Below are 15,454 nucleotides of genomic sequence, written 5' to 3'. Positions count from 1 at the left end.
CACTGTCCATGTGCTACTGTCAAAAAGATGATCCAACTCAACGATTTTGTCTAAAATTCCTGTGTTTTCTAGTTTGAAAATGTTTCATTTTCATTACCTCCAGAAGAAGATTCTCTCCAAATGTCTCACTAGGGCCTGCAGATGTAACTGGAGAGATGACTAAGAAACTATCCCGCTCACATGCCTTTAAAACAGAGGCCCACAAGAAGTTACACTGCAGTATGGCGCCATCTGGTGGCTCCCGCATCTTACAGCCACCTTTAGCTCACTTGGCTCTGCTTGGGATCATCCGATCACACCGATGGCAGAGGTCAACGCTCCTCCACCGTCCACACCACCCCACGGGGACTTTTCAGCATGAGGTAAGCACCCTCCACACGTGCACAGAACAACATGCTCTTTTTCAGTGCTTCTTTAAGTCTAAACACTTTTCTGCTGGGTTTTTTCTTTTGGTATACATGAGTGAATTACATATTCGGCATTACTTGTCCTTTGAAAGTTATATGTATTTTCCAACTCTCTAGCCTGTTTCTCTTTTTTTGGCACCAGGTATTGAACTCAGGACCTTGTGCTTGCCAGGCAGGCACGGTGCTGTTGAGCTATATCCATAGCCCTGTTTTTTTTTCTTTTGGTACCAGGGATCAAACTCAGGACCTTGCACTTTCAAGGCAGGCGGCAGAACGACTGAGCTAAATCCCCGGCTCCGCCCTGTTCTTATAAATAGTATTCTTTGGTGAATGTGTCTTTAATTTTAATATAGCCAAATACATCTATCCTTTCCTTTACAGTTAGGTTACCCCGACCCCATATTGAACCCAAGGCCTTGTGTATGGCAGGCAGGTGCCCTACCACTGAGCTCCATCTCCAGCCCTACAGTCAGTATTTTCTTAGGTCTTAAGAAATCTCTACTTGGCCAGGGATGTAGCTCAGTGGTGCCCACATGTGTGTCAAGTGCAAGGTCCTCAGTTTGATCCCCTGTACGGGGCGGGAGGTGGTGGGGATCCCTACTACTTCTGAAATTTCATTAAGTAATTCAGGGTTATATCTTCTGTGTTTTGTACAATTTACCAGGGAAATCATCCAAGATGGGTCTAAATATATATAAAGACAATAATAAAAAATGAGTGAAGTTTATTCTAATAGAGGGTGAGGTGGAGGAGCAGGGCTAGGTAGAGGGTCAACACCAAAGAAACCCTCTATTAATTTATTAATTTAACTTATTAACAGATAAGGGAAATAATTTTGTCCCTTGAATAGATTTCTTAAAAAAAAAAAAAAAAAAAAAAAAGAGCGTCTGACAAAATTTGACATCATGAATCCTCTCAGCAAACTATACACAAAAGGGAACTTCCTTGAACTCACAACACAAAATGGGAATCAGCATATGCTCCATGGTGACCTCTGAGTGTTCCCCAAGATCAGGAACAAAGAAAGGAATTTCATGCCAATCACTTTTGCTCAACACTGGACTGGACATTTTGATCAATGTGGTAAGGGAAAGAGGGGAAAAATAAAGCGAAACAATTAGTGAGCAGATTAAGATATGAGCATGCAGAATAACCCCCAAATCCACAAATTATTAAGTTAGAGAAAGTTGGTAAATAAAAGGCCTTAGTAAAAGTAATTTTTTAAATTTTATCAACAAATAGAAAACAAAAGACCTAAGTTGACATTTTACAAAATAAGTATTCAAATAGCCAGAAAGTACTGCGTTTGAAAAGATGGGTGGCCACCTTAGTCACTATGGAAATTAAAATTGAAACTGCAAGAAGATGGAAGTACACACTCACCTGAATGACACAAGGAAAGTAATACGCCAACAAGGCTGCTGTAGAGGCCAGTTCCCCTCTTTGCATTATCCTACGCTTGCCGAGTGTGGCCAGCAGTGGAAGCTGGTTCCTCAGGTGTGCTTACAGGCCACATCTCTAAACTTGAGGGACTGGGCCCCCAACTCAGACAAATATACCTACTGTCTTTCTTCCTAGAGCTAACAAATGAGCACAGAATGTGCTGCCGGAAAGAGAAATTATCTTACAGTTCAGAAGGCCAGAAGTTCAAAGCGAGGGTTCCCCGAGAGCAGCACTTCCTCTGCAGGTTCAGGAGAATCCTTCTTCTGGTTCCTGCTGGCTGCAGAGAGGTTGGTCTCGGCATGCCTGCTCCTGCCCGGTTAGTTGCTGCCTCTCAGGAGGATGCTGGTGACGGCATGTAGGTTCCACAGATAACGCACAGTAATCTCTTCATCTCAAAGTGGTTAACTGAATTACAGCTGCGAAGACCCTTTTCCAGAATACACCAAACATTTGTAAGTTCCTGGCATTAAGGTCCGACGTTTCTGGCTAGCCATTATTCAACCTGCTACAGTACATCTGTGTTTAACACAGTGTTTTCCAAATAAAGAAATGAACTAAGCCTGGCGAGATGGTCGGGAAGGAATCTCCTCGCAAGACCTGGTGTATGTGTTGGGATAGGGTGAACTCAGAGAAGGCGAAGACTTGGCTATCACAGGAGTAACATTTCCTGAGTACAGAGGGAGACCGGCAGATTTTACAAAGGGTGCTAAAGTAGAATTTCTTCCTTGCTAGGGTCCCGGGGTCTGAGCGCATAAATGCCATTACCATATAGTCCAAAGGAGTGGGCAGTAGGCATGCTGTGGTAGGCCAGCTAGCTGCAAATTGGACATTCATTCTTTTCACTGCCAAGAATTCTGATTTTTATCTGGGTTATCAATTGCCCAGATAGAAGAGACAACTTCCCACATTTCCTTGCAGCTGTTCATCTTATCACACAGTTCTAATAGGATGTAGTCAGTGTTTCACAAATTCTATGTGGTCAACAATAATGAACCACATCAATTTCTCTGGAATCCTAAAAACATAGGCTTCCCTGGGCGTGGTGGCTCAGGCCTGTAACCCCAGCACATAGGCGACTGAGGCAGGAGGATTGCCATGAGTCTGAGGCCTACCTGGGCTACATAGTCAGCTGAAGGTCAGCTTGAACTACAAAGCAAGACCTTGCCTCAAAAAACCCCAAACAAAAATAAAGCCTTCACACCAACATGAGTCCCAGGTTGGCACTCTTGAGTCAGCAAGTGTAATTATTCCACTGTTCCATACACTCACAATGACATGCAGAGAAGGTTAATGTAGATTCTTTATTGATTCCACCAACGTATTAGTAGACAGGGTAATAATAAATGGTACTTTTACATTCTCTTAACCAAAAATATAACAAATATTTACACTCAGTAAAAATACAAAAAGCATACAGAGGCACTGTCTTTCTAAAAGACATAAGTTTTAAGAGGTATCAAAAAGTAGGAGACAAACATTGCTTGTTATAGGATACTTTACAATCACTGAATTGTGCAGTATAACTGTTATCTGATTATTACAACTGTGCAATTTTGTCTTTTTAAGCTAAGCTTACATATTTCAATTTAAAAAGATCAAGTTCAACTGAATTCTGTATATTAAAAGAAAGAAGCTTTTTAAAAAGCATAACAGGGCCAGGGATTTAGCTCAGTGGTTCCAGCGCCTGCCTTGCAAGTGCAGGGTCCTGAGTTCGATCCCCGGTACCAAAAAAAAAAAAAAAAAAAAAAAAAAAGCATAACAAAAGCTAAAGATGAACTGGGGTTCAAATTTAAATCTGAAAATGTACTGTGACTGTGACACTTTTCTGAAGATTTATCCTTTTTTTTAGCCTTTAATGCTAAAGGGATACATATGCTTTAACATAATGTTTTGCAGAAAGTTTTGTACCCAAATAACAATCACTGTTTTAACCAAATAAAGGCATATTTTCTCTTTTTCATAGGTGAAAGAACACTTGGTAACATTTTCTAGGTCTGTTCTTAGAAATTCCATGGTTACTGCTGTTCCCAGGCAGAGAGGTGATGTAGCTGTCACCCTCATGAAAACCCATGGGAGGAGTTTTCTTCCCTAAGTAATAACTTGGGGGAAATGAGAGTCTATTAGTTATAATAAACTTTAACGGAAGCATGTATTGGATCTACTGATTCTCTGGCTCAGCAGCTGGCCAGTCTGCACCGAGGGGCTGCTGCTTCATCAGGCTTCGTGTCAAGTTGTGGTGGGAAGAGAAGGCGCCAATCTCTTCATGGTCAAATTTAAAATGAAAATAAGAAAAAAAGGGGATTTGGAATTGGAGCACACACAGGTTAAGGCTTCGTTGTTCTAGTAATAGGATAAACTAAGAAACAGCAGAAATGCTCCTTAAATTAAGGTTTTTAAAAATCAGTTTATTTTTTAAGGGCATCAAACTGCAAAGCATTTGGTTTTAGTCCCTGATCAATGTGACCAGCTGATCTGAACACTCACAGTTAAAGCCACGTACAGCAAAGGCAGCGACACGGTACAAGTCCAAAACCAAAGGCCTCAGCTCTCTGTGCAGTTATTATTTACACTACTAAGGGCAAAGATAAGTAAGGCTTCCATTTGGTTTGAAAACGTGCTAAACAAGGAGATGCAGTGCAAATAGCACATTTTTTCTGAAGTAATAGATATATAAAACAGTGATAATAAATACCCAAACTTGATAAAAAGGCGGTTATAGCAAAAATACTTTTCATTTTTTGTTTTGCTCTGGACATGGAAAACAAGAGTACGTAAATGAGTGAATAAAAAGTCTAGACTCAGAGGACCACTGTTCAATAGGCCTAATCACTACAGCGTGACTTTCAAGCCAGGATTTGGATTTCAGGCAACTTTCTGCTTCAAAGGACCAAGAAAACTGTGGAGCCACGTAGCTTTATTTTTAACATACCTGGGGTTAATTTCTAAGGCTTAAGTTTCATGTTAGTATTTTTTCCTCAGGGGGATTTTGCAGATATATTATTTTCCCTAAAATACAGATAATAATTTTGATGGGAAAAATGAACAATTACCATTTACCACATAGAAGTGACATGGTTTTAAAGTGAAGGGGATACCCAGTACTTGGGAGGCTGAGGCAAGAGGATCGTTGAAAGTTTGAGGTAGGCCTGGGCTACAAAGTAAGTCCAAGGCCAGCCTGAACTACACAGTGAGACCTTGCCTTCAAAAAACACAGAAAATCAGACAAACAAACAAACAAAATAAAACAAATGGCAGAGGCAGGAAACAGAAAAAGAGCAATAGAGAAAAAAGTACACACTTTTAAAATACAGTCACAAACTAAATCTTATATGGCCACATGCAGACAACCACTCTGAATCCGTTTGGGCTCCAAGTTGGTCTGAGTAGTGCACCTTAATGGCTTTGGCTTTTTCTTCTTGTAATCACAGAATCTTACGCAATCTCACTTGCCTTTACACTGAAAACAAATGAAAAAATTCACACTATATATACATACATATATATGTGTGTGTGTGTATATATATATAAAATACATTAAACTCATAAAAATGTGGAAAATCCACTTAATCCAGTAAACACTTATTGAAATTTTATACTTAAATACTTAAATTAAGAGTGCCATGCCCAAGATGCCAGAGAGACATGTCCTCTCAAGGGCTAAATGAGGACCGAGAGACAACCATTCCCATCATTCTGGCTCCTCTTTCTCCCACAGAATTTTCAAGCAGTTCTTCGACGTTTACTGAGAGCTCAGGGTTTGAAGATGGATGTAACCTGGCGCTGTGAGATGTGGGGTGGTGGGTTGCAGAACGCTGCACAGCGTCAAGCTCATCTTCACGACTACAAACACCTATGATCACACTTTAAAAAACAAGAATTCGGGCCGGGGATTTAGCTCGGTGGTTCCGCCACCTGGCCCACAAACGCAAGGACCTGAGTTTGATCCTCAGTACCAACAAAACAAAACAAAACAAGAAACAAAACAAAACAAACAAAAAACACAAGAATTCTGTACTTGAGTTGTGAGAAATTTTAGTTTATGGTTTCTAGAGTAGAATTCTCCAGAACTCATTCTCAATTGGCTCTTTACTTTTAGTTTACAATTAGATGCAGCATGACTTTCACTTCAGAATCGGTATACATGTCAGTTAGCATCAACTGTCATTCTTTGGAAGTTAAAGTCATTACTTACCTATTCTCCTTCCTCTCTCTTTTCCAAAAGGACTGGCAAGAAACCCCCTGGCAGCTTCCTTTCACATCACAATCAGTAGGTTCCTAATACTTCACCTGCAAAGGGCTTCCTCCTCTACTCACAACAAGACCCTCCATCGTACTGGTGCTACAGATGAAATCCCATCTCTGACAGACCAAGCATATCATCTCTGTAGAGATGACTTGTCTGGTCTGACCAGAGACAGTTTTATGGCCTCAAACAAACATTGGCTAACAAGAACACTCCAAAAAGCAAACAAAAAAAACAATCTCCTTAAAAAAAAAACCAAAACCACAACACTACAAATAAGTTACTTTTCAAATACCCAAGAATATTCTTGGTATTGGCAGGCATTCTAAATTCATTCTTTAGCCCAAGCTATGGCTTGGAAATAATAATACCACTATCTTTGAAATAACCTGTAAAAGGAAAATCTATAGTGATATACATGGGGATGTGGAGGAAACTTGAGCTTAAATTAGCTCTGTAATGTTCCAAGGCAGGTCCAGTGTGCAAAGTGTAGACCGGTATCCAGACATAGCATCCACAGCTGAGGGAACTACGCATCTGCAGAGACTAAATGGAAGGAAGTGTACTCAGGTAAGTGCCACTGCTCGGAGCGGAGCACAGGCCATGAACCTCTGGGCCAGGGGTAGTAGTGATCTGTTTGTTGGCAACGGCCAGAAGAATCACGAGGTTCCGTTCATTCCCTTGATGTTCAGGGTCATCATATAGGTCACTCAAAGGCTAGACTGCTGACACTTGTTCATTTTCTGAAAATAATGAAAACATACTTAGATGGCAGATCAGCATGTGAATAAAGACCAATTGATAATCTAGTTGTCTATTTGAAATTTTATCAGTTTCAATACAGAAATCCTCTCAAACATCCCATCAAAGCCTAGATTTTATTTTAATGACATGATTTCTGATCACACTAAAGTGTGACCATAAACTGAAATTTCATGCATGGTTTTAAATCACTTCATTACTCTACTGTGTAAAAGGGAAAAGTTTCATTTATTTTAAATAAAGCAAACCACTTTTTCAAACTATTGCCATAACTAATCAGTCAAGAGTTTGCTCTTAAGGAGAATTACATCAAGAGCATGATTCCAGACAATCTGGCATCTGAATGTCTCCACGCATTCATGTAAAACAAACTCCACTAATGTCCAGCACTCTTCAAAATTATCCTATTAGACTGAGCTGCTGTTCTACCAAAGATAATGATAATACATTTGAGTCAGCAGAAGGGTATTTATTGGGCACACAAAAATGAGTCAACTGCCTTCTTCATTTAAAAAATATACCATCAGGCCGGGGATTTAGCTCAGTGGTTCCACAGCCTGCCTCACAAGCACAAGGACCCGAGATCGATCCCTGGTACAAAAAAATATATATACACATACACACACACACACACACACACACACCCACACACACACCCCATCATAGGGCTGGGGATTGAGCTCAGTGGCACCGTGCCTGCCTCGCAAGCGCAAGGTCCTGAGTTCAATCCCTGGTACCAACAACAACAACAACAAAAAACATCATATTTGGAGATTTTTGTTTTTTTGGAGGTACTAGGGATCAAACTCAGGGGCACTCTACCGCTGAGTTACATCCTAGCCCTTTTTGAGACAGGGTCTTGTTTAGTTACCCAGGCTGGCCTAGAATTTACAATCCTTCTGCCTAAGCTGCCTGAGTAGCTGGAATTACAGGAATGCATTACCGCATCTGGCTAAAAAATTTTTTTTCTGGCACTGGGGACTGAACCCAGGTTCTCAGCACTAAGCTACTTCCTCAGCCCATCCCTTACACCTCTGAAAATTTGAGACAGGGTCTCAGTATGCTGCCCAGTGTGGCTTGAACTTGTGATCCTCCTGCCTCGGCTTCCCATAGTCCTGGGATTAAAGGCATGCATCATCATGCCCAGCTCGGCTAATTTTTTAAACAGCAATGTCTAGCGCATTAAACCCATTATAAATCACTGTGAAATACCAGAGTAAAGACCATCACTGTGCCTGACAATTCATGTAAGAGCCACTCAGGTAGTCTCCAACATACCATCTGCTTCGCTCTCTGGGTCAGCCACATCTGCTAGTTTAGGGTGGGAGGCCTGCAAATTAAGCCTCTGAGGCCGAGTTACAATCTTCGATGAGATGCAGGCCACGGGGCTGCTACTGGGAGAGGCGGCTGGCGGCCTAGAGAGGCTGCTGGGCACCATCTTTGACCTCTGCACGGCCACACTATACTCTGGAGGCTTTAGGTGCGGGTGGGGTCCTTCCTTTAGGTCGGCTAAAGAAATTCCCATGTATCCTGGAGGAGTAGGAGGTGGCTCCCTATACCTACCATCCTTCTTGGGTGAGGTGACACAGTACACTGGTGTGAAAAATAAGCAATGAAAATGTTAATGAAAAATGTAAGAAATGAAAAAAAACACATTGAAAAATGATTACAATGGCAAAACAACTTAAAAACAGACAAAATGAGTACATTTAAATACAGTGATAGCAAATTAAAACATCTTTAAAAGCTCAATAACCTTGACAAACCTGTTTTTTAAAAATATATAAACACTACATCCAGTTTTATAAAGATTAAAAAGGATGAGAAGAGCATGCTGAAGGAGGGAGACAGCCGAGGATGAGTCTCCCTCTACAGCTTGGGTCACAGGCGTGGATGACATACTTGTCAGGTAACCCCAGAACTACAGATGACTGGGGCAGAAACACAAGCTCACCAAACCGTCTATTCTCTGTTGATCAGAATTTGCATAAAAACAGCATTTAGGCCACTTGTCTGTGAGCTGTTCTGCACTCACCCTAAGACATGACCAGTTTTGTGTTACTCCTGCATAGACTCAGCCCACGCAGGTAAACAAATTTAACTGGTAGAGATACACTAATTCTTTCAAAGATCTTTTTCTTCTTATTTTCTTGTGATGCTGGGGACTGAACCAACTACCCTGTGTTGAACTACGTCTCCAGTCCCTTAAAATTAAAAAAAAAATTACTATATGTTTCTGATACACAATGATGTCCATCGCCGAGAAATGGTTCAAATACATATCACATCCTATCCTTTCTACTTCCCTTCCCCACTTCTCCTTCCCAAGCTCCCCCCAACCATCCCCATCTCCAGCTTTTTAAATTTATTTTTTATAATTTTTATTTTTTTTCTTTTGTTGGTACATTTTAGGTATACAGTATGTTTACATTTATCATCAGGTGCTTGTACCTGTACATGATGCGTCTTGGTTCTTATTTTTTTCCCCATTACCTATGCAACCTTCACCCCCTCCACCCTTCCCTACTTACATAGACTTCGTTTCCATTTTTTTTCTTTCCTTCTAATTTTTCCTTTCCCTTCTTCTCTTTCCCCTTCCCCTCCCACCACCCTATACCTTTGGACCTTTTCCTATTTCAAATTGTGAATTATTCATTTTCATCCTTATTTAGACTTTCAGTTTCTCACACTAGAGAAACTATTTGGTATTAACACATGTTTGTCCTATTTATTCCACTTAAGAGTATGGCCTCAATACGCATCCATTTAGCTATAAATGACTAGTTTCTCATTCTTTATGGCTGAGTAGTACTCCATTATATATAAACCACCACATTTTCTTTATCCAGTTTCCAGTCGATGGGCACTTGGGCTGTTTCCAAGCTTTCGCTATTACAAACTGTGCCGCTATAAACATGGGTGCACATATATCGCTGTGGTATGATTCTTTTAATTCTTTGGGGAAGATCCCCAGCAGGGGAATAGTGGGGTCAAATGGGACCTGCAGCCCTAGTTCTCTGAGGAATCTCCACACTGATTTCCACAGTGGCTGCCCTGTCTGCACTCCCGTCCTCCTCCATCATTGGCGGGAATGTGAACTAGTACAACCAATATGGAATCAGCATGGAGAGTCTGCAAAAAATTAAAACTAGAAATTCCATTTGACTCAGCTATTTCCCTTCTCCGAATCTTCCTGAAAGAGTTAAAGCCATCATATTACAGCAGTACACGCATGTCTGTTTCTAGCAGCACAACTCATAATAGCTAAAACTTGGAAGCAGCCTATATGTCCATCAACTCGATGAATGGATAAAGAAAATGTTGTATTTATATACAACAGAGTACTACTCTGCCATAAGGGACAAACTGCAGTCATCTGTAGGAAAACAGACATACCTTGAGGCCATAATGTTAAGGGAAACCAGACACACGGCTTAAATATTGCATGGTTTCTCTCATATAAGAAACTCAAAGTATACATAATTTAAAGAGCTAAATGAAAGACAAGTAATAGGGAATAGGGAGACAGATGTTTTGCAAATGGGAAAGGGCCTAAAATGGAGGGAAGGGGAAGAGAGGAGGACAAAGGGAAGGAGAAGTAAAAAGAATGAAGATGTGTATGCACACGAACGTATTCATTATGTACTGTAAACATATACTAATAAAAATTTAAATGAGTTTTTAAAACTGGCATTTATTTCTCAATTAAAAAAAAAGGCCAGGGATTTAGCTCACTGGTTCCAGCGCTTGCCTTGCAAGCGCAAGGTTCCAAGTTCAATCCCTGGTACCAAAACAAACAAAAAAACAAACAAACAAAACCCCCCCAAAACCCCCAAACAAACAAACAAAAAGAAAACCCAGTTATGGTTACATCTGCAAACAGAAAGAAAGAAAGAAAGAAAAAGAAAGAAAGAAAGAAAGAAAGAAAGAAAGAAAGAAAGAAAGGAAAAGAAAATTTGAAAAATTCTGCCAAGAGTATTGCTAAGTTGCCCAGGCTGATCTGGAACTTGAGATTCTCCAGTCCCACCTTCCCATGTAGCTGGAATTACTGTGCCCAGCCTTACTTCTACTTGTGGTTAAGAGGAGAAGAAAAAACCATAATTTTAGGAAATTCATCTTTTTTTGGGGTACTGGGAATCGAACTCAGGACCTTGCGTGTTGTGAGGCAGGCACAGTGCCACTAAGCTAAATCCCCGGCCCTGGAAAATTCATCTTAAAATTAAATTTCTCTGATTTCCAAATCCGTTTCCCTAAGTTTGTAAACCCTGGGACTTCAAAAACTATTAGAAATAGGTGTATGAGAAGTTGCATGCACTTAAGACTAATCCACAGGTCCTGCAGGACAAATGGCTCTGGGTATCTTTTTTTTTTTTTTTTTTTTTTTGGTACCGGGGATCAAACTCGGGACCTTGTGCTTGCAAGGCAGGTGCCGGAACCACTGAGCTAAATTCCCAGCCCGGCTCTGGCCATTAAATAATTCTAATGCTCTTTCATTAGAGAATTGGGTTATCTGTATTTAAATTTCTGCAGTTGTACTGGTGAAACTTGCACGTAGTGTCAAGGTCAGAAAAGAATTCCATGTCCATCTGAGGACAAGGAGGCGGGACAAGACGATGTTGGGAGAAATGTCGGGAGAAGAGAAGACTGTAAGCAAGACCTGGTGATGCACGCCTATAATCCCAGCACTCTGGGAGGCCAAGGCAGGAGGATTGCAAATTTGAGCCCAGCGTGGGCAATTTAGCAAAACCCATCTGAAAAAAAAAAAAAAAGCAAAAAAGCTGGGCATGGTGGTGCACGCATGGAGTCCCAGCACTCGGGAGGCTGAGACAGGCGACAGGCCGACTATGAGTTCGAGGCCCATCTGAGGTACAGAGTGAATTTAAGGCTAGCCTGAACTACACAGAACCTGTCTCGAAAAACAAAAACGAAATGGAGCAAAAGAAAAAGGGCTGGAGATGTAGCTCCATACTAGAAAAAAATCTGATTTCCCCAAGAAATGAAGGTTTTTAAAATCTACAGTCCCAAATGGACCAGTGAAAGATTTTTGTGTCCTTGTACACAGGTGTGTATGTCCCTAGAGTGGTTCACTAAAACTATCTTTAGAAAAAAAATGAATGAGCTAAAAACTCATTCTATAATCCAGTGTGACAAATAACAACAAAATCAGTACATTTCCCTCATATTTTTAGTAATTAAATGTGATAGCATGAATACAGAATTAAGAGTTGATCATAACACTGATTTAGCGTACAGCCATTGTACATAAGTAGAAAAGTAGGGGCTATCACTGCATATCTAAGTATTTATATAGTTCAGAGAACGACATTTTCAAGTACTGTCTGATGGCTAATATATACTAAGTAGCTTAGAATGCAATCTATAAATTTTAGTTGACATACTCATGATATACACCAGGGAAGGTATAATAAAAAAGTTTCTGCAATTCTTTCCATTTTGTGGTGCTGAGGGAAGAACCCAGGGACTTGTGCATGCTAAGCACATACTCTACCACTAAGATCATTCTGAATTTATCACATTTTTCTCACTTTTACTTCCTAAAAGTAACTGAAGATTCAATACTTCTATCATGTATGAACAGTAGTTGTGGCCCCCAAAATTTATGAGGTGCTGACGAGAACAATTCATTTATTATACTGGATAGAAATGTGACGATATTCCTCAAGGAAACAAAAATGTTTTAAAAACATGACACACTTGTTCCTTTAATTATATACTTTAACATCAGGCTTTTCATTTTAACAGCCTGAGTATCTGCCTTAAAGCCCCTCAGTCTTGAATATGGGGGAAATACTTTTCTGCAGAAGAAAAAAAGGGTGGAATGAGTGAACAAATTTTTCCATGAATAAAATCCAAGGCTAAGATATCCCAACTTCATTTTCTTTTTTTTGCTACAATTTCTAAGTGCCAAAGATATAATAATACACAGAACTGGGCTGGGGATTTAGCTCAGGGGTGCTGCTGCCTGCCTCACAAGCGCAAGGTCCTGAGTTCAATACCCAGTATTGAAAAAAACCCAAAAACAAGTACACAGGACTTACCGATCAAGCCCTTTTCTGTACTTGAAGTGACTGTTTTATAAACTGGGTCCAAGCCATCCGATGACTCGGCGGGGGTGGCCTCCAAAACTCTCCTTTTAACTGTCCCATAGTTTGGTTCATATGTGTCAGACAGAGAACTGGAGGAGGCCCAACTCTGTCTCAACTGACTGGTCTCTAAGCTTCCTTTACACTGCCCACAAGTTCTAGAGCAACCTTTAGGACAGGAATAGGGCTCACAATCGGTGGATTCAACTTCAGCAATGGACTCATCCAAATGAGTATGTCTGTAGGAGTTCAGAAAGTCCCAGCTTTTTGGGTTTGGAAGGCTCTGGAAGTTGTCATGGGAGTTGCTTGAACAGGAAGTCCAACTTCCACGACCACTGTCAGCTGCTTCTATAACAATATGCTCATGAGAAATCTCTTCATTGCTCAGAGAAGACGAGACAGGTAAACCCTTGATTAGAGATGGCTTTGAAAATGTCCACCTAAAAATGAAGACAATACATAATTAAGAGTAATTTACTGGCTTACTGGAAAATCTTTGTTCTTTAACACTGCAAGTCCTACCACCTACAAAAAACTATAGAACACAGTGCTAGAAACATTCACTGAAGAAAGTCAACGCTAAGGCAAAGTTTTTCTCAAAAATTTTAAAACTGATTTTATTTGTTTTGAGACAGGGTCTCGTTATTCAGGCTGGCCTCGAAACTCACAGCAATTCTCCTGTCTCAACCTCCCAAGTGCTGGGATCACAGGCATGTACCACCACACCTGGTAAACTGATTTTATTTTATTTATTTTCGGTACCAGGGATTGAACTCGGGTGCGCTTGCACAGCAGGCAGCGAAACCACTGAGCTAAGTCCCCGGCCCCTAAACTGATTTTAAATGAAAACAAAGATGAAGTTTGAAATGAATAAAATTAAGAACAACTTTTCACCCCTGTTAACAGACTACTTTCTATGCATACAGAATTAATTAAGAACTCAACTTGATGGACCATATTTTATTTCAACGTACACCAGAGGTCAGCCTCATAGGATAGTGCCAAGTAAACAGCAACTTTCCTAGCTACCTACGAGACGGGTCCCATCATTTACACCAGGGATCTCCAAACAAAGGCACATGGGCCAAATCTAGCCAAGAGCTCATTTCTGTATGGGCTGGAACAAAAACAGCTTTTTATCTTTCAAAGCATTTAAACAAAATGAAACAAAAAGGGCACAAAGAATTTGTGAGAGAGACCATATACAGCCTGCTAGTCTAAAATATTTACTATCTAGCTCTTCATAAAAAGTTTGTGGATATTGGTTTATAGCATAGCATAGAAGTCAGCAAACTACAGCCCAAGGTGAAATATGGGCTTCTGCTCATTTTCATAAATAAAGTTGTACTTGGATGCAGGGTGCCCATTTGTTTCTGTATTGTTTATGTCTGTTTTGGGGTTACAAAGGCAGAGTAGTTGTAACTACTCCTATGTTGCATCCTGTGAAATCTGAAATATTTACTATCTTTTACAGAAAAACTTTGATGATCTCAGGTCTACGGAATCTCTGTTTAGACACCTTTACAAATATAATAATACTTTAGTATTTAATCTTAAGTACTGCATATTAAAGCAGACCAGATTTAACAATATTTATCAGTTCAGAATCAACTTTCTTAAAGATTTCCATTTTGCTTGATTCTGAACAGAAATTTAGAAATGGAAATTTAAAAAAATTAACCTTTGCTATTAGATGATTTTTATTCTCCAAATAGTACTTCTGGAGAATAAGGATCAAGGCCTGGTTCTACTCTCCCAAGCTGTCTACCATATGCACAACACTGGGGGCCACTTCTTATTACACAGCTTTTGGGCAACCTCTAACCTAATAGCCAAGATTTTAAGAACCACCTTCCTCCTGTCAATAGTGAGCACGTGTTGAGTTCTCATGGATTGAAAAATATATAATGATAGGAAGCTACTTGAATTCAGCAACTGTTTAAAATTAAGTACCTAAGCTGAGCGTGATGATGCATGTTTGTAATCACAGCACTCTGGGAAGCTGAGGCAGGAAGATAGCAAGTTTGAGCCCAGACTGGGCAACACAGGGACTGAGACTCTGTCTCAAAATAAAAAATAAAGGGCTGGGGTGGTGGTGGGGAAGAGTATCCACATCTTTCAAATAGTACTTATTTCCGTATTTGGTACAGAGGACATGTGCTTGGCCTTGCTACTACTCCAAGGGGGAGCATACAGGGCAAAGCTGGGGAGCATGGCTTGTGACGGCCTTTGGCTTGGTTTTGTGGAAAAGCCAAGGATGTTTACCCAGGTCCAAGATGACCGTGGTCTCCTGTCCCCGGGGGGTGCTCTGTCTTTTCCAATGTCCCAGTGGGTTCAGGGACTGCCATGGACTGGGAGCAACACCGCTCATCCTGCAGAGCTGCAGACATGGAGTCAACAGAACAGTTGCTCACGATGCTGGACCGTGAAGAAATCTCGCTGTGGCTGGAGTCAGACAAGTTGTCAGATTTAGCTGATGGTGTAAGTGTGTAACC

The 15,454-nt window shown here is 40.6% G+C and overlaps 1 protein-coding gene across 14 annotated transcripts in view; it reads right to left on the bottom strand.

Annotated features, from left to right (window-relative positions):
* Nucleotides 1-3,132: 3,132 nt before the first annotated feature.
* Nucleotides 3,133-15,454, bottom strand: part of Rapgef6 (Rap guanine nucleotide exchange factor 6) — a 204,555-nt gene continuing 192,233 nt past the window's right edge. For 11 of the 14 annotated variants that reach the window (XM_087194559.1, XM_004836640.3, XM_004836638.3 and 8 more), the window contains 4 exons: nucleotides 15,225-15,453; nucleotides 12,915-13,399; nucleotides 8,134-8,448; nucleotides 3,133-6,836 (listed from right to left, as the gene is read on the bottom strand). In XM_087194559.1, coding sequence (XP_087050685.1) covers nucleotides 6,811-6,836; nucleotides 8,134-8,448; nucleotides 12,915-13,399; nucleotides 15,225-15,453 — 1,055 coding nt within the window. In that variant the 3' untranslated portion in view covers nucleotides 3,133-6,810. The remainder of the gene's footprint in view (nucleotides 6,837-8,133; nucleotides 8,449-12,914; nucleotides 13,400-15,224; nucleotide 15,454) is intronic. The other 3 variants (XM_004836642.4, XM_004836641.4, XM_087194564.1) reach the window with 1 other exon arrangement.

This window comes from Heterocephalus glaber, unplaced genomic scaffold (assembly GCF_053883595.1).
Source record: "Heterocephalus glaber isolate CG9 unplaced genomic scaffold, H.glaber_assembly_v1.0 deba00001606, whole genome shotgun sequence".
Classification (NCBI taxonomy): Eukaryota; Metazoa; Chordata; class Mammalia; order Rodentia; family Bathyergidae; genus Heterocephalus; species Heterocephalus glaber.
Note: the sequence above shows the minus strand (reverse complement) of the source record. Positions and strands in the feature narration are given on the sequence as shown.